The sequence below is a fragment of the Scatophagus argus genome, chromosome 21 (assembly GCF_020382885.2).
Source record: "Scatophagus argus isolate fScaArg1 chromosome 21, fScaArg1.pri, whole genome shotgun sequence".
NCBI classification, from domain to species: Eukaryota; Metazoa; Chordata; class Actinopteri; family Scatophagidae; genus Scatophagus; species Scatophagus argus.
This window is the reverse complement of record NC_058513.1, coordinates 12,465,226-12,485,426: the sequence shown is the minus strand read 5'-3', so window position 1 is coordinate 12,485,426 and position 20,201 is coordinate 12,465,226. Positions and strand designations below refer to the sequence as shown.

The following is a 20,201-nucleotide window of genomic DNA, read 5'->3' as shown; positions in this document are numbered from 1 at the left end:
TTTTCAGGTGTCAGAGCTCACATCAAACAAGCCCACTAAGACCATTCAGCAGGGCCAGCTCCCAGGGCGGTCAAGGTCCAGCTGCTGACTGACTGACAACTCCAGTAGTAGCGGATGAGGGGCAGATAGGGGGCTGCGGAGGGTGGGGGTGGTGTTTATAGAAGGAGGTTATTGATCCACACCTGGTCTATCATGAACTGGAGTCTTCGCTGTTAGTGATATGTGTGTCTGTGTGTGCACTTGTGTGTGTGTGTGTAAAGGCTTTGACCTCTGCTGTCTCAGACGTGCTGATGATGATGCTAGCGTGAGAGTCGCCAGAGACGCTAAAGCCCCTTTTACAGCCGAGAAGGCTGACAGGTGAGAGCTGGGATAGTCCAGCCATCTCTAACACATTGCTACTGTCAGCCTATAGATGGATGACAACCCACTGGGGCGGCAGAGACTGAGTGGGGCCCTGGAAAAAATACACTCAAGCTGTTCTTTTTCCTTTTGATGTGTGAGCTGAGCTATGATTCCCTGTTATGACTTCCAGCCATGAGGAATCAACTGCCTGCCTGAGGATGTAAAAATGAACAAAAAGGACTTTTTCAAATTCGAGCTACGGGGTCATTTCTTGGTCAAGGGTGACTGAAAGGTGGCTAACCTATTGTCCCCTGTGATACAGGCCGCACAGGTACCAGTCGGCACCTCATTCTGTTCATAGTAGTGTGCGTCGACGTGGGCCTCTTCGGCTTTCTTCTTCAGGATCACCCCAAAATGGTCTGTACCGATGCATCCGAAGAAGGTAGCCACTTTGTGAGGTTTCTGGATCATCCACTAAGAAAAAGAAAACATTAAAAAAAAAACAGCAGTTACAGTGAGCTCAGTTTACAAAATATAAGTCTGTTTGAAGGGTCAAGTTCAGCTAAGGCAGATGGCATACAAACTGTAGCTTCACAGCAAACATACTGCTTGTGATATATGAGGGCTGCGAGCTGTCGTAAACAACCCGAGACCAATTCCACTCCACATAGAGGCACTATTCTCATCCAAGCACTCCCTCTTCCCTGTGTGCTAAAAACAGTCTCATCTCCTTATTTACACAAACCCCATAATTCAAGACTCCATCCTACTTATGCAAACACAGACTCTCTGTGTGTGTGAGAGAGAGAGTGTGTGTACCTGCTGCCACAGGATACTCCCCGCACTGCTCGTCGGCCATTTTTTGGTCTCGACAGTTCTGATGTACTCAGTGACTTTTACCTGATGAGAGAGGGGGCTGCTGCTGCTGCTCAAATTCTACAGTGCTCAGGTTTAACCTCCAAAGATTTATTGACGTACAGTACGTGCTGCTGTTTGCTCATTTTATTGCAGCCTCCTGTTTTGTTGCTGACGGGGGCCCCCTGTGAATGAGATGTTGCTGCTTTTGGAGATGACCTGTATATGTGTGAAATTAATCATTTCACACGACCAAATAGCATCTCGGTGGGAGAAGAAAAATGCATTTTCATCACCCATCCAGAGATACTGTCCCCTGTTATTTTGCTCCCCCCACCCCAACACGCATGCACACACACACACACAAACACTTTAAGCTAGAGTCAGGTGTGTTTTCAAACCGTGGCTGCCAATTTACAAACACAGCTAATCTGGGAGGGTTTTGTGTCTTTTACTTGGTAAAGCATCAGGCTGCAAATAATGATTATTTTCACTATCCATTAATCCCTTTTGTTTTTGATGAAAAATTCCCCGATCCTAATTTCCCAGAGCCCGAGGTGATATCTTCAAATTGCATGTTTTGTATGACCAAAACCCCAAAGTATTCAATTTTGAGTGATATTAAACTGAAAAAAAGTGACAAAATCCTCTTGTTTACAAGCAGCTGCAACTGGTATTTTGCAAACTACTAGCCCATTATCAAAATAACTGCCAAATGATTTTCTGTCAATAGACTGATGGATTAATCGACTTATCTTTCCAGCACTACTGCCAGAAAAATGAACAGTAATAATGCCACATACTCCTGCTGTATCTTGGTCCATGAGCGGGCCTACCATGTGTCATCTTGAGTCATGGTTCAGTCATTCAGCTGTGCAACACCCCCCCACCACCCTCACCTGGCTGGAATACACACAAACACGTACAAACACGCACGCACGCGCAAATCCTCAGCGAAAGCCGACAGAAGCGAGCTCTTCCTCCCTAACCTCTTGCTGCAGGCACCTCACACTTATCAAGGTCACTGGCTCGGGTACACGTCAAGTCCTATCTGATTTTCCCTCCGCCGTGATGAGCTCCGAATCCAAGGTTAGGAGCTGCGGGCTGTAAATAATGACAGCGCGGCCCCTCCATTTGCAGGCCTCTCAGGTGGGAATAGAGAGGGCCACTCAGGGGCCCCCGTCCCTCTGATGACAGCATGGTGAATCACAGTGGAACCACCGACCTCGCAACCATGCCACCCCCCCCCCCCCCCCCCCCCCCCAGCTCCATCTGAACTCTCCTGCCTCCTCCACCTCCTCTCCATCTCCCTCTCCCTCTGACCGTCGGCTGTACTCTCACTGCCAGCTCAGCTTGTCATTTTACAGGGTCATTAACAGACACACATACACACTAAGATGTGCATGAGTACACAGTGCACCCACGCAGGGAAAAGGCTGAAACACACACACACACACACATATATACAGAGAAAAACTCTCTCTTGTGCCACAGCATCAAAACTCCCTCCCTTCCTAAAAACCCACCCCTGCTTTTGCCAGAAGCTGCTCTCCTTCTCCAATAAACACAAAGCAGCAATAGATAAGAAGAAAATGTCTTCATTACGAGCATGTAAAAAATGTATCTTGCAGGTTTTTTTTTTCTCTCCTCTGTGGTGCACAGGAGCGAGGAGTTATATCAATTCATTTCCATCCCTGGCACCCTGCAGACAATCCTTCTCCATTCCCAGATTATGTGAGATAATACCTCCATTATGACAAAAGCGCTATTCGCGGGGTCGCAGAGAGGTCAACCAACCCTGCGCTGGGTATTCATGCTTAGTCACATCCCAATTATACCGCAGTGGCAGAGGCAGAAATTGGCAAATGTACATCAAGGCGCTTCATTACTGAGGGCCGCTCCAGTGAAATTAAGCAGCAGATGAGACAGAGTGAGATTTGCCCCCAGGCGGCATGTTAGAGAGAGAGGAGGAGGTTGGGAAGAAACAGGGAAGCTGAATTAACAGATTTTTCTGAAGGTGCTGGGAGCTTGTATCATGCACAGCAGCTCATGTATATTTACTTAACTGGGGAGAACGCGGGTCCCCAAAGATTAATAAGCTCCCATGATACACCACAGCGAACGATCTCTTAAGTGCGTTTAGACACGGAAAGGAAACCTAATACAAACAAGTGAGGAAAATACCCCTGAAAAGAGCAGGGGGGGTGAGATGCTGCACAGGCGTGCTCACTATGGGCAAAGTGTTGATAAGTATACATTAAGTTAACTGTAAAATACGTCTGGTATTTCTTTCCGTTTGGCTTCCATTTACCCAAATAGTCCCAGCGGCCCGACACTTGCCCCCAGGGGCACCAGATAGCTATTAATTATGACATCTCATGGTTGCAAGGAACCCCACTTGGGGAGCTGACCCAGGCCTGCTCCTCAACATCCAGCAGCTGCCACTCTTCACTACGGAGGCAGTCGCTTCGCGTGGCAGCTTCCAGGAGGGCAATTACACAGCCCAGATGAGATGTGGCGGCTGAATGTTTGGGACTTGAGTGCTCAGACTGCCATTAGCACTATAAGCTATTACATTCCCTCTTCTTCTGCCTCTTTGCTCCCCTCCCTACTTCTCGCTCGCTTGCTGCTGTATATTGATGAAGTGGTAATGGGACCTCTAGTTAGATATTCCTCCTGTAAAAACATTGTCTTGTTTCTAGTCTCCCTCAGGGGTCAATGCATTCTCCCGGAGTTGCTGGGAATCATTTCTGCTCTATTAATGATGCAATTCCAATGCAATTCAGATCTACTGAAGACACTACGCAGCGCTCTTTTGTGGGGAGTTGATAGATGACGCTGTGTGTTATCCTGCAGCTCAACAACAAAGTGGTTGCCTTCTGCACATCACCGGGAAGCTGGTTGGCTGCCACTCCAGTTTCCACCCTCTCACACTTGTCAGTTCATCCTTAAAACAAGGACGGAGGAAAAGTCTCCATTCTCCTCGCTTCACCTCACCAGCGGGGTCCTCTTGAGAAGAACATGTCCGTGCCTAATGATGGTCACATTAATTATAGGCTTATCAACCCCAGCAAAAATTCAATAGGGCTATTTATAGAGGCCTAAAGTAGGAGAGGGCGAGGGTGCTGAACGCCGGGGTGGCCTCTAACAGCCTGTTCTCTCTCCACAGCCTGTCTTTTAGAGCCAGAGGTGGAAGCTGATATCTGTGTTTCTTTTTACTGTGCAGTTAAAACAACTAGCAAACATCTGTCCATCAGGACCTGTCATAGCAAGCGCTTTTATATAAAGCACGGCGGAGCGGAGGGCCTTCACCACGAGCGCTGACATTGATGAGGTCTGGCAGCTTCCATTAAATCACTCTTTCCTGTAAAGTGCCAGGCATCAAAGCAGCCGGCCGAGGATTTTTCACTCAATCAGGTAACACACAAGCCACCCCTCTACCTCCTCCCTGTCCTCGCAGGGGCTGCAGCCTTCTGGTCAATAACTCCAATCAGTTCAATTTCATGCACAGTTAGCCATGTTGGGGTGCGAGGGCACTGCTTGCGTCGGGGTTGCATATGTTGTTGTCGCTGTTGTTGTTTTTCCTTAATTTTTTCTCTTCCCTGGGAGGGTTGATAAGTGGGGTGGGGACCTCTACTGTGTAGAAGTGGAGACTAGCCAGGGCTAGCATGGTTGTTTTAACTCTGCCTCACCAAAGCCGGCTCCCTGCCAAGCCATTAAAAGTCTCTGTGCTCTGCTTCAGTGACACAGCTAAAAGAATAGAGTGCAGGCGAGAGGGAGAGCTGTAAATGATCAACACGATAATGAGCTGATTATCAGTCAAAGGCATGGATAAGCTCTCTCTCTAGTAATTTCCTTTTAGATCGGTCAACCGCATTCTCCGCTCTGCAATCAACACTCAAAGGGAGAGGCATAGCATGTAGCCTGATGGGAATCCAGCCCAATACCAGCTTCAAACATCCAGATCCTCATTGTGTTCTGATCAGTTTCTGGCTTGTCACCTGCTGACACAACAGAATGCTGTAGGGGCTTGCCTATCACTTCTCAATTCTGCTTTTGTAATTGCTGTTTCGCAATTGTTGTACAGCCCTGGGATCTGGCTGCAAGACAATCTAAAGCTGACTGATGCTCTAATGATGTTGAAATGTTCTGCACCACCTCTGAGCATATGAAAGAGTTTTTCCTTACCTGAGTATGTGAACTGACGTATCCCGAAAAACAGATCTGGATATTTGCTTTTCACAGCTGTATTCTAGTAACCCTGTATGGATATTGTGTTGTGTTGTGTGGCCTGACCGCAATTGTATGTTTGCTGATTGCAGTTACACAAGTTTATCGATACTGGCCAGCTGTGAAATTGCATACAAGTGTACAGGACGCTCCCATTTTGGGGACTCACATACTCACCAATATCACATCATACCACACAGGCTGTAGTGAAGGCATCTCTGATACTGGTATCTGAACATAACTAATTTGGACAGGGACTCATCTCAGATTGTTTTTGGCTCGAGGTCAGCAGTAAAAAATTGTTTAGTCTTGGCATTATAGAGCCCATTAAACAGTGACTTTAACTTCCACAAATTCAGTGATAACCTCATGTTGACCCAGCAGGTGTGACTAACAAGTCCAACACGGGTCCATCAGATCAAACCAATCCTGATATCTCACAGATTTACATTTTGATCCTATGTTCCACCACAACAACCTGAGCCTGTGAGAATTTAATTATATTAGCAAGTAATGCTATAATTTCAAGTATCATTAAGTACATTTGAAGGTGTTCCCTGTTTACATCCGTACTGAGTTAATAATGTAGGAATTTATGCCAGTGCAACCAGATCAAGATGGGGATACATTTCCTCATTAGTTATTTTGCATTAAAATATTGTGAAAATGCAAATCAATTTGCATTTAAATCAACTTCCATTATGCAAACTTGATGCCATGACAAGTTTACATAATTAATTGAGGACCAATAACTCTGATGATGGTTTTTTATTGCTCTCTCCCACTTAAGATGGCACTTGTATTAGGCATGTGATCTATGCATACTGTGTCACATTTTCAATCAGCCACTGGGGATAGAGAGAGGGTGACATGTAACATGTGGGGTTCACAGACAGACACTGCACCTCTGCCCTTTTTATTATTGATTCTTTGGGGGATCTCCGGTGGAGGTGGGTATAGGAAGAGAAGCTGGCAACGAGGTGCATGTGTTTTTCTTTCTGTTTCAGCTTTCATTAGAGAGAGACGTCACATTCCCAACATCTGTAACACGCATGAAAATTGATTTTGCTTTTCTTTTAGAACTGGCCACTTCTGGTGATAGTGTGTAATCATGATTTCTTTGTTACCCTCAATTTGAAAATGTGCATGTAAACAGGAAACAGGTACAAGTGCGAACGTGTCGCTGTCTAATGTGTATGGATGGTATCAGCCGTGTTTAAAACCCAAACAGTACAAAAAAAGCACCAGAGAAAGGATACTACAAGCGATAAACAGTCGGTCTATACTCGACAACCCCCCCTCCCCCCCGCCAAAGGGTGATGTTAGACGAACACAAAACACCAAAACAAACAAAGGCAGCTTGCGTGTCCGCATACACGTGTGTCACAGACGAGGCGCCGAGCGGGGAGGTGACAGCTCTGAGGGAACAGCCCCCGATGATAACCATCAAACTCGATGATGCGCTGACACACTCCATAGGTTCTGATGTTAAACACGACAAGAATGTCCCTGACAGTATCTCTGCACCCTCTTCAGAGAGCTATCAAAGGGCAAGTTCAGCGAGCAAACAAAATAAACCCCTCCACACACTCTCACACACACTCACACACACACCTCTTAACACATCTCACTGCAGCATCTTCACACTGCATAGGAATCAGGGATGTGTCGCTGTCCCCAGGCGGCAAGTTTATCTAAAAAGGAAACACCTGATTTTTTTTTTTTCTTCTTTTTGGCTCTTCTTCATTCCTCGCCTCCCTTGTTAAACACACAACCTTGATTTTGTTTCTGTTGCCCGGGAGGGGTGAATTATTTACAGGATAAACAAGGTGATGTTGTTTCAGTCAGTCAGAGCCAAACTCCCCTATCGCAGCAGCAAAGAGGCAGACGGGTTTACCTGGCAGGCATGAGGGGCTGAGCTCAGATACAGAAGCCAGGGAGGAGCTTCACAATGGCGGGCCATGCAGCGATACCTTTCTGAGAGGGTGGGTGGGGATCCAGGAGAGAAAATGCCTCCACACCAGATTCATGGTCTGGGAGTCCCAGACTGCTGGGTTGTCCTATTTATCTGCAGAGACAATGGTGGCTATAAAAGCACATGAGCTGTGTGTGTGTGTGCATGTAATGAACATGGGGGTGTTATTAAGCGATCATAAAGTGGCATTTGTGTTAGCGGGGGTTGCTTTTATACAAGGTTCAGTCGCAAAGATGATGAGGGACCTTTGCAGCTAAAGCCTCTAATCCTATCTGTGGTCCATGGGCTCCAGCTGGCGGGAGTGCAGCTGTGCTCGGCCCCTGCACAGGTGATTCAGTCCTGGCCCCCTCCCTGCCACAACTCAACCCTGTGCGCAGTATGGCGGATTTGCACGGTGCTTTGATCTCGTGGAGGTGGCAGCGCCCCCCCTGGATACGGTGACAGTGCGGGTGATCCATGTAACTGAAGAGATTTTTTTTTTTGAACATACGCCAAATGACAGTCTCGGTTGAGAGCTTAGCACAGGTCAGGCCTGGCTAAATATAATGTGACAGCACCGAAAATTCACTTCAAAACATTATCTGCTGGGAGGAAGTGGGCCCTAATGAGCGCTACGCCTGCATTTTGCGACAATTTACCATCGGGGAAATGATCATCGAGATTAGTGACACAAACTAACCATCCCAGACATTATTAACCCTAATCCCTCTGTTTATCCATTGTTGGATCGCTGACACACATCTATATTGTTTGACAGATTTTTATACATAAATAAAGTAGGTCTCTGAACATAAGCAGCTTAAAACAAGACTGTCACAATTTCTGTTAATGGTGATCATGAGGCATTATTCATCAGCTTGTGTTTTCGAGGAAACCAGGCTAGCAAAAGCCTACACTTCACATTCATCAGAAGCAAGCAGACAAAACAGCTGTGCTCCCAGTTTGACCCATGTGAACCCGTCTGCACATTCACTGCAAACAGATTCACATTTAACACACTGGTTTACTTTGACAGGGACACAATGGGAGGATATGATAGGCCCCTGGCAAATATCGAAAAACAACATTCCTAATGTCTTTACGCACTGTAGCAAGATCCCACTTATCATATTACTCATGACTTTGTGTCCTTTTCTGCAGGCAAAGAGGTTTCTCTTCATGTTACCAGCTGGAAATATCAGTGATGAGCTTCTCCGCTTACTAAGCTCGCTGGTGTAAAGGCAGTTTGTGTGCAGATTCTGTGGCCGGCTGGCTGCACAGGTAAGCAGAAAATAGCTCTTAGCTCCGGCCTGACCTTGAAAAGGATGCCATTCAATCAGTGAGCTTGCCGCAGTAAAGGCCCTATCATTGCACTAATAGACTGAATCTTCCTCTCTGCCCGGATCATGGACAATGCACGGATGGCTTCCTCCTGCTTGGTAAGTTAAACGGGCAATTGATTCAATAAATTAAACTGAGAATATAAGCCATGATGAAAGAAATACTGCTGTTGGGCGGGTATAGATTGAACTTGTGTAACAGTCTGCACACCTAATTTAATTTTCAGTTTATAGACATAACAGAACCGGATGACGGCAATTGACAAAACAGTTAAAATGCAAGACTGAACAGACTGTGCTCGTGTTCTCGTTGCCAAGAATGAACATCAGAGGTGGAGAGAGTGTACAGTGTGCTTCTTATCTACACCCCATCATCCAGCGGGAAGCAGAGAGAATCAACGTAATAAGGAGAAGATTTGAGAACAGTTGCCTGCTTTGAACTTTGAGGTTGTGCGATCAAATTCCACCTTATCACCTGGCAGCTTAAACAAGTTGTGTTATTTTTCTGGCGGCTTACAGAGAGAGAGAGAGAGAGAGGGAGTGAAGGAAGGAGTGTAGAGGATGGGGATGGGGATGGGGGGGTGGACAAGCTGGAACCGTCATAACTACTGGCTGCTGCAGTGCATCGTGACAAACAACGGCGAAAAAACTTGGGATTTATTGCTCTGATAACCTTCCAGATTCCTTCAGCTGGTGTTGTATGCCAGACAACTCCGACAGAGTTATGCATCATTAATCCCCATGAACACTGCCAGTGATAAATAATGCTGTGTGTCCCTATGAAAAATAAGGCAGTTATTACCAAACCATGAAGAATGGCTTTCGTATCATCACTTCAAGCAGATAATAATGTGAAGATACGATGTTTCAAGGATTCAAAAGCACACTCGCAGTGACAGTGTGTGTATATTTCTGCTCTCATCTGTTGTATATGCTGTTGGAAAGAGAACTCCTAATAAATAACAGCACTTGAGCAGTGTAGATTAAAGATCTTTATATCAATGTCATAATGCTTGCAGTACTGAGCACACACTCAAACTGTCAAATACCATTTAGTACATAATAAACCAAGGTAAATAATGATGTAGCTACATCTTTGCAATCGCAACTCGGGTGGCAGCGGAAAGCAGGTAATCATTTAGCGAAAAACAAAAAAAATAACATGCGTCTAGTGACCTGTTGCTCGACGTTTCCCACAAAGAGCAGCTTATTTCACTAATCTGATAATTTCTCAAGGTTCAGACTTGAATCCAGTCCAATAAACATAGTAATACTATATCCCCTACAGGTGTAAATTCTTGGTGGTTAAGCAGCGCAAAGAGAAACTAGAAGGAACTCCGTTTGATACAGAGATGTTTCCAGCACCAGATGCTGTGGGGCCCTCTCTTGTGAGAAGGCGGGCGAAGATCACTTACTTTCCTATTGAGAGTTGGAACATAAATTCAAACCCTGCAATAAATCAAATATAAATTTTCAGCTCCCCTCACTTTCCTGGGAACGGCTGCAATAACAATGTCATTCGACTCTGCCTGGTTACCATTAATGCTCTGGATTCCGTCCATGCTAATGATTTGGTCCTGTATCCTGTGTTTTTTTTACAACTAAAAAAAAAAAGGACATATTACTGACCTATTTAACGTTTTGCAGGTTAAGAGAAGAAACTAAGGACTGTGACAGATGCTCTTTACATATACTGTATTTCAAACCTCTCTCAAAATGAATACTCTTTGCCAGATATAACACCCCGCGTGCCAATAATGTTAATATACCGAAACTCTGCGGCTGCAACTTTCACATTTCTAGACAGCAATGCTTCAGAGCCAGAAAGGAGGACAATGCACTTCAGTTAAACCTAACTGGAGTGAAAAATGTGATTTCTATTTAGATATTGTTCTGTGTGCCAACAAGCCTTCACTTCTGCCAAAAAAACACGAATTCGATCTCATTCAGTCTATTTTCTCCTTGAAATCATAGTCTCATAATAATCTTTAGAAACTGAGCAGGGGACCAAGGCTGATTCACCTAACTCCCATCCTACAATGAATATTTACTGGAATGGCCGCATATCACCATCTGAGCAGTTTTCATAACCCAAATATATACAGTCTAGCATCAGAATCCAATTCATACTCTATATTTGTTTGGTGTAAACAAGACGTTTTAATTCCAGTGAAACCATAACCCCAAAGTGGAGCACAGGGAGTTGATTCTGGTTACAGAGACTGTTTAGAGAGAGCCATTCTGGGTGAAGCACACTTTTCTTTATAAGCAAAAAGCAAACCAATTTCAGTGCAGCACCTGCACCCTTCTGCCCTGTTGGCTTCGGCGAAGCAGATTCAATGAGTTTTCAGCCAACACTACGCGGCTGTGAGCCTGTAAGAACCTACACTGACAGAAGGCTTTTAGAGAAGAACCAAGGTCACTCACCACTACAATAACACAACACAGAGGATGTGCTCAGAGCCAGGGGGAAGTGCTGTGTCTCTCTCACACCCTTGAAATAAAAAGCAGTGAGTGCAGAAGGATACCAAGTTCACTAAACTTCACTTCTCTTTGTAACCTCTGCAGAAACACTACGTCGTGCTTGTTCTTATGGTATTACGAAGTATAAACCGACTGTGTGCACGAAAACAAATCATCACATGCGTAGTGTAATAACAAGCTAATGCTGGACATGCTAACCTCTTTCAGGGGAAACTTATTGTCACACAAGGACGGAAAAGCACGATAGCTTAAGAAACAAAAAATAGAGACACTGTATTCTATACTGTAATCCAATCCAGTGCAAAATACAACCGTGTTTTTTTTTTGTTTGCCAAATGTTAAATAAATACAACCCACTTTTGTTAAACTTGCAGTCACCTCTGCCAGGGGACTTTTTTTTTTGGTAAAAGTTGGCAGACATCTCATTGCTTAGAGATTTCAATGAAATTGAAATGAGATAAGTACTCAATCTTCTCAAAGGATAGGATGTCGTATGTTTTTCTGCTTTGCATTCTTCTGTATCTTGTTCACTTAAAATGCCAAAATGACAAGCGCCTTACTACAACTGTGAGGCCTTACCTGAGTCTCGCTGTCCATCTGTGTGTCGCTGCTGCTACCCTCCACAATTTGTTCTGCTTTTGTTGTCTAATGGCACAATTATTGATCATTTGTGTTAGCCCTTCATTGATCTTCCAGGAGGACTTTATCATCTAGCCTTTCTAATATTTTTCCAGATTTTTCCTTTTTTTCTGCTATGTTTTGGTAAACACCGGTCTAGCTGACTCTCTCTTTCTTTCTCTCTCTCTCTCTCTCTCTCTCACACACACACACATACACACAGAAACAAACAGGATGCAGGTTAATTATGGAAGGAATCAATATGGCACATACCAGGGATACACAGGCAATATTTGTGAGTATAGGATCAGTTCATTGTTTGGGATTTGTTGACTATAATAAAAATCCAGAGCATTACCAGAGTTTTCATTAAATAATTCAATAAGGCAGAACATTCTCGCTGTTTTCTATACTTCTGTTGATCCAGATGATGATAAAAGTTAATATAATCTAACATCACACTTAACACATGTTATTAGAATCATATTACAGGGTTTAGAGGATTATGTAGCTAAGGTAGAGTAAGTGTTATCTAGTTTTTTAATTAACAGCATTTTAGAGATGTGTTTATTCAATTTTGTATTGAGTTTTCAAGGTGAAGTTTGTGTTGTTCTGCAGGACTACATTACATATTTAAAACTGCTTCTAACATTTTATGTGCCTTACTTGACAATGCACAGTGCCAACAAAAAATGAGCTAACAAAGCACTCATGCATCTTGTCTACAACTGTGATGTGCAGAGGTTTCTATTTTTCTGGTCTCCCTGTGTAAAGTATGTAAAGTACAAGCAAAGTATATGACTGTATGCATGTGTAATGCAAGGAGAAGATTTTTTTTCCTAATTGTTAATGACGGGAAAGCCCCAGTAAGCTTCTTTAAAAGGTTGTCACAGAAAACGCTAACAGCTGCCAGCCACAGGAATTCAGAAATGCCAAACCAGCACTTTGTGATTGGCATAAGGAAGTTACACCCACTTTGTAATAATATGTTTCTCTTTGGTGAGTTGCCAGATGGGTTGCTGCCAATGTAGACATGACAGACTGATCAGATCATTCTGTTGAAAAACATCAGGCTAAGTTAAACTATAATTATTTGTCTGAGGCCAAGGTCAGGTTGCCGTAAAGCTCATAAATACAAATGAGATGTAACTTATTGAACAAATCTAATAATGGTGACTCACTCAAAAAGTCATGTTGATGAATAAGCCTTGATTATAGCTATTTGCCTTTAGATTTTCACATAGTTCTCTACCTTTCGACAAGTTAATAATTGTATGCACAAAATCACAGGACAAATATTTAATGTTAATTCATAAAAGGGGTAATTTTATGTTATCTTAAATGACTAATAACTGATTTTGGTGCAGTTAATCAGTATGATACGGCACTGCTGTGTCTATGGCAACCGTAATGTTTTGAAGAAGTTAAGCAAACAAAAAGACCAAATAAAAAAAATAAAACACTGAAAAGAAATTATGTCAACAGACTGACTGTAATCGTATATCATCCTCGACTCCACCACACCTGCTCAGGTCTGTCTATAATAACCTGCTTTGTCTGCTCTGCAGGTGTAGTCTGGGTATTTACTCCCAGACTCATTTACAAAAATACGTCCTCAAGCAGGCGTGTTCCCTCTTCTGTCTCCTCAACGTCAATCCGCTCCCCTCCCAGTCCCGGTCCCAGCCTTGATGATACATTTACTTTCCATAAATCAATCTTTGAAACTCAGCAATTACCCTACGCCACAGGGAGTCAGAGGAAATCAATAAGTCAGAGGTCTTGAAGACGCTCAATAGTCAGTTCTGTCACTTCCTGTCCGCCTGCTTCAAAACACAGTGATGGACCGCAGTGGTAAAGATAACATGGGTCAGTAATAACCATCCCACTAGATACAACAGGAGAACCACCCATTATGACATGAACCACATTTTCTTGTATATAAAGTTATTTAAAGATCTAGTTTGGATTTACTTGTATTACTACAAAACTTGCATAAACAGACAGTCAGGTCAACTACACATTTGAAATTCCACAGCCAGTTAAACCTCACTGTAAAAAAAATGCTTTAATCCTGTCTGCTTTCTGAGGTGTCATGTAGCTGCCTCACCCCCATGTGAAATTTGATTTCTGTTCATTTTTTTCCAGTTGTGAGAAGCTCCTCTGTTTCCTTTGCGCATGGACTATGGAACTGGGACACGGACTCTCTTCGGTGTTGCTGTAATTCCTGCTGGTTGCAGACAGAGGTCAATAAAGGTCATAGATTACTTAATGCCCCTTTAATGACTTTTTGATGCAGGAAGTAAAGCCTCCAAAGGCTGGCATTGTTACCCGAGACTGACATGTACAGCTGAAGTGCCTGAAAAACCCTTGAGACAAAAACCGGTATGTGATATTCTACTGCTTGTCCCACTGCTACTCTAACAGCAGTTTTCAAGAAAGGAGATTTAATTTCTTTACATGTTTACCTTAGTTTCTTCCCTGCCTACCCCTCCCCTCTGCCATTTCCCATCTCTCTTCCTTCCCCCGGAGACAAAGCAAGCAGACAGGTCTAATAAACAGTGGTGTGAAGCCATACAGTGATGGCGTATGTCGAGGCACCCGATGTGATCAATTATCGAGTGGCCGATTCTCTTTAATTAGAGGGTTTAAGTATTGAGTTAGTCTGGGTGGGAAGCTGAGAAGCAGCATGTAAACCAACCTCATTACACTGCAGTGATTCACCTCCCAGGAGCTGTGATCCACGCAGTGTTTACACCATACATTTGTTTCTGTGGTAACATATCGAGTGGAGGAATGGCTCGGTGACAGACCCAGTTTTTTTTCCTCCCCCTCCTCTTCTCTACTCTCTCTCCATTTTCTTTCTTTCACTCTCCCTCCCACTCACTGCTGAAGAGGCTGTCACACTGGTTTGCCTTTTGTTGTGGAGAGTCTGGAGAGGTAGCACAATGTGTCCTAGTTAAAGCAGTGCCCCATCTGCCCGGCATAATTAGACAATTATGCTGGAAGGATCCGTCATTAATTCCTTTGTGGTGGCCAATTTCGCACCACAAAGAGGTCTCAGGTTTAGTTTTTCTTTGCAGATATCTGTTCATTTACCCTGGCCCCTGCTATCGTCCTCAAGTATTGATACTGTGGCGACTTGGGGCAGGAAAATATTCTCTTGCCAATATTGACTGGTTTGTGCTGTTGTAGTGAAAAGGCCAAGGGGAATATTGGCTGCTGTCTTGTGCAGAATAAAAACAAGCAGCTAGGAAACAACACTGTGAAAACACAGGCAGACACACAACAAACAACCACAGTTTAGTACCGAAGTTAAGTATACCTATGAAAAATGCATCATGTAGAATGATCCCAGTGCTGCGTTGTAGGGTGCACGCACAAATCTGAGCAGGAAAAGCTTCACACCAAATTTGAAATGTCAGTTTGACCTACTAAATCACAAACAATTAAATCTGATATTCAGTACATTTATGTCAGAATAAGAAATACAAAATAACCACCAATTTTCAGAAATTTTATCAGATCTGGTTTGTGAGGTCACCCTTTTCCTATTGACACTGTATCAGCACCATCTAACTTTGTCAATTTAGTAAACAGAGTCATCATTTCATAACAATATAAAAAGTGAGCTCCTTCTTGCACTAATATGTTGCACAAACAGCACTGATGCTGTATTCACTTCACATGCTAACATGTTAACATGCTAATTTAAGTATGTTATCATGATAAGATACATGCTAATGTTGGGCAGGGCATGTCATCTTTTAATATTAATCGTAGCAAAGATGCTAAGGTTAGCATTTTAACATGCACACAGTTAGCTGACATTAATGTCAGTCATTCATTTCAGGTATCTTATCATGGACTTAACTCAGTGGTTCCCAAACTGGGGAGCATGCCCCCTAGTTGGGGCATGGAGCTATTGCAGCAAGGCAAATGAATGAGACATGCTCGATCACAGCTAGCATAACATGGACAAGTTTGTGAGAAGGCTTCCAGCTAAATGTACATCAGAGGACGAGTCTTGTATATCTGAAAATATTGACAACACATCCAGAGCCAGTTGAATTCATCAGGAAAAACCTCACGATCTGTCGTGCACAACAGAGTTGCTGCATCTGTATGATGAAATGTTCAGATGCTCTGCTCGCCTTGTATAAAGTTGCCTACAGACTCGCTCAGCGTAAAAAGCCGCACACTGTGGCCAAGGAATTAATACTTATATTTCAGTAAATTTATGCTGCAACCTTGGCTAAAAGGTCAATTTATCATCTATTAGCAGCTAAAACAAAGACAGGTGTAGAAAGAAGGCTTTCTTGAGACACAATCAAAGATCAGTTGCTCATCCAAAATCATTTCATATTGGCTACTATTGTTATTTTCTGCATTTCATTTGAGTGTCCAGATTTTAAATGTAAAAAATGTGCAACACAGAGCCCTCAAATGAAATAAACTGCAAAGCATTTATGCTACTTTTAGCCAAAAATCCCATTATGCAACAAAGAGCTTTTGCTAGATGTGTTGTGACGCTGCGTCTGTCAGCAACGCTCAAAATCTGGATTTACTGCTTACAGTCAGAGCAAAGAGTTGACTTTTTATTATGCACAGAACAGTGCTCGAGTGAAGGCAGAAGGGATTTCAAAGACAACACTTCAACCCTGTATTCAACTAACGAGCCTTTATACTTAATTATATGTCTCTGGCAGACTGAAGTTCCACCTCAGCTTTCTGTCTGTTGTTATGGGGCATTCTGTAAAAGTACAATTTGTAAACTGCCGATTGAACATATGTGTTGTCACGTTAACTGTTTCACAGTTACACTGAGTAACTCAGCTCAATAGAGACATGAAGGAAGATATCTTACAATGTAACTCAAATCTGATTAGAGCAGTGATCTAATCAGCCATGAATTCATCTGTGAAGACAAGCAGGCAAGAGAAAATCACTGCAGAGAATTCTGTATAATTATCAAAAATCTCACAGCGGTACATTAAAATTCTAATTAGGACATATTATCTTAATTGCCAAGGAGATGCAAATCAAAACAAGGTTAACGCAGCTCCCTTAACATGCAAGAGAACATGTGGTGGGAAACTCTTCAATATTCACTGAATCAGCTTGACTTGTTCGACATGAAGAGGCTGTCATTTTGTAATGCTTCCCCCTCTTAGGGGCGATAATCCTAGCTGAGAGCACAAGCAGCAGTGGCACAGTCGTGCAACAATAAGACAGAACAAACATCTAATTGCTGTGCATTCATTTCCTTTTATTGTATCAAACAAAGCTGGTGACAGCTCATCGCAAGCCAACTAATGTTGCTGTCCAGGGAAAAAAAAAAAAACAAAACATGAACCTCCAACGCTTCATGAAGTAAAACAGCCTCATCTGAAGCTTTGTGACAATGCAGTTTTCGATTATCTAAAAGGGGAGCAGGGGGGGTTGTAATCCTTCAACTTATCTGAGCACAAAACAAATAACAACAGATGCTTAATTTTCACTCTTGGCAGGAAACACTGTAAGAGCAACATCCATGTCTAATGTGCAACAAATAGAAGAAAAATAGAAAAAAAAAGTTCTCGAGAAACTGAAACTCCCATGGTACACAACAAATTGCTTGCCATAAATTGTATCTGACAGGTGCACACTGTAACTCTGCAGACATAAGACAGCCGGATGACAGCAGGCACAAGGGGTAATGGTGAAAGGAGAAGAACATGCCACTGAACATGGATTTATGAGCAGGTCCAGACTGAAGCGATCCATCAGTGGTGTCGCACGGTTTCAAACGTGGCCACGTTTAGGACATGTTTAGATGACACGCCTTAGAGGGCTCTAATGGGTGCCTACTCAAAAACATGAGGGGTGTTGTTGGGACACGAGTAATTTGCTGCTTTTTTAGCAGGGGAGAAGTCTGCTGCCACCCACGAATCCAGTGCACTCTCTTAATTGCAGTATTATGCTTTGATAGAGAGCTCCCTTTTCTCTGAAGGTTCTTGCAGTAAGCTACTAACAGTATGTGGCAGCTTTAAACTAACCATTTTTGAAAACACCAGATTCCTGACAGAAAATAATAAACTAGAGGTAGCCTGTGTTTTTATTAGCAGGTATTGGAGTTTCTGTACCAATTGACTTTGGGATGGTGGTTACCCACATACTGTAAATTGAGTTCCTCTTTCTCACTTTCTCCCACAAACACACACACACACACACACATAAAGTGCAAACACTTTCCCAGACATGCAGTCCTTCCCTTGCAGGACAAAAATAAATGTAGACCCCAGGAGTTCCCTTCTGCCCTGGCCCTAGTGGTCTATAACAGAGCCGACAGCTCCGATCACTCCTGAGAAAGCAAAAGCTGCTCAGGGATCACTTTACAATTCTCAGGGGCTCGAATAACCTGATCTTGAACTGATCCCGTGCACTGATCCTTTGGTATTGGGTTAGGAACGTGTGAAGGGGCCTGTTGAATGAGCTCGTTGGATATCAACATCCTCACTCCGTGTTGCTCCAGCCTGCTAGATTGTTTGACTTGATTAGTCTCTGCCTGAGTGTTAGACTACCCAACGCCAAGCCCTCCAGACACCAGTATCAATGTGTCAGAGGGAAAAGTGCTCTCCCAAGTCTCAAGGTGGAGCCCATTACCCTGAGTGAGAGCACTGTAAGTTAATAGGATTTGCTCCCGATCAAGAGACTGAGCTATTTCCTGAGGCTGTTACAGACCGAAGCACAAAAATAAATGTTCCTTTATTCAACACTATTAAGTGCCCCCCCCACCCCCTGCAAAAAACTCCCCACCACCACCATCAACCACTCTGACCCCACCCCTCCTTTTTCTCCTTGCTGGGATATCTGTTTTTACTGTAGGAGTTTGTGCTCTCCCTCTCTTGTTCTCTTTTTTTTTTTCTCCCAAGCAGCCAGTAAAAGTAAAAGGTTGGCACTTTTTGTCTAAAGGAGCCATTTGTCCAGGTGAAAATGAAACTTGCATGGTAAGCAGAGCCGGGCCTGCGGTTGGACAGGGGCAGGGGGGATTCCAGATTAATCATATGGACTATACACCAGGAGGATATTCATTGAGGAGTAATTGCCAAGGGGCTTTATGTAATGTATTCTCCCCATGAGGTAAAACCTTGTCGCAGAGAGAAAGGATAATAGAGTAAGAGGATCATATGAAAATGTTTGCTGCTCCAACCTTTAACTGGGAGCTTAACCCTGACCTCGGATAGTAATTACAGAGTTAATTGCCAACTGATCTGAGGAGGAAGCTCCATCCAGCAGTAGATGTCAATTGGGCTTAAGAGCCTCCTTCCGAGGTGCAACAGATGAGGGACTGTCCTGTATAATTTAAAGAAGGGAAAATTAGCAGCAAAGGGTCAAGTGGCGTTTCTTGCTAAAAGTTCTTGGCGTTTCTAGCAGCTTTATAGGAACTAGAGCTGGCCAGCAATTCCATATTATAATTCATTGGGACACAAGAAAAGTGAAGAACCAAGCTGGGTTCCGCCTGTTGCTGCAATATGTGAAATGTAAGTTTGTTATGTTTGTTCATATATATATTGTAACAATAAACAGACAGCGATGGTTGTGTTTTGAGTATTTGTAGCATATATGCTTTTGAACTGATTAACATGCATTCTTAATATACTTTTGAGTGTCTACTTGCATGTGTCTTGAGCTTAATTACTCTCCTATTGTTTTAACACTACATCATATCATGGTGGCCTCGTATCTTGCTATTATTTTATCTAGACGATCGAATCATAGACACATCAAATTAAAAACTAACAACAACTAATGGGGCGATAATTCAATGCTAACATTTGGTGACTTTCAGTATAAACCTATTAAGATTAATTGAGCAGACTGTGTTGCTTTATTTTGCACAGTGCTGTAATACATAGCACATGTACACATGTATAAATTGTGATCATGACAAAAAGCACCTTCTTTGACAGCCCAGCAGCAAGCATAGCAGTGGAACACAATTACAGGTAGCATTAAACAATAATGTGATTGTCTCATTGGTGAGACATTTAAATAGAAGAAAAACAGTCCATATATACATAGATATATAAATATATATCTATGTATATATGTATAGTGAAATTGATCTTGACCATGTTGCTAAACACTAATTTTTACCATATCTCCCAGTCCTTGTATTAAACAATCTCTTTTTGGTGTGCACGACAACACACAACTGAAGTTTACACAACACAAGAAGATAGAAACCATATTAAAGCACATTACACTGTATAATAATAAGCCTCTCTGAATGAAAAAAAAAAAGAGACAGATTTCTTATGGATTTGTTTAAAACCTGACGACAGAACAGAACTGGTGCATTTCAGCACAGATCTGAGAACAGCTCACTCAGGAAACCT

At 43.0% G+C, this 20,201-nt stretch overlaps 1 protein-coding gene across 3 annotated transcripts in view; it reads right to left on the bottom strand.

Annotated features, from left to right (window-relative positions):
- The window catches only part of adkb (adenosine kinase b), a 97,575-nt gene that overhangs the window by 55,887 nt on the left and 21,487 nt on the right, over positions 1–20,201 (bottom strand). For all 3 annotated transcript variants that reach the window (XM_046376349.1, XM_046376347.1, XM_046376348.1), the window contains exon 5: positions 644–816. In XM_046376349.1, the coding sequence (XP_046232305.1) occupies positions 644–816 (173 nt within the window). The remainder of the gene's footprint in view (positions 1–643; positions 817–20,201) is intronic.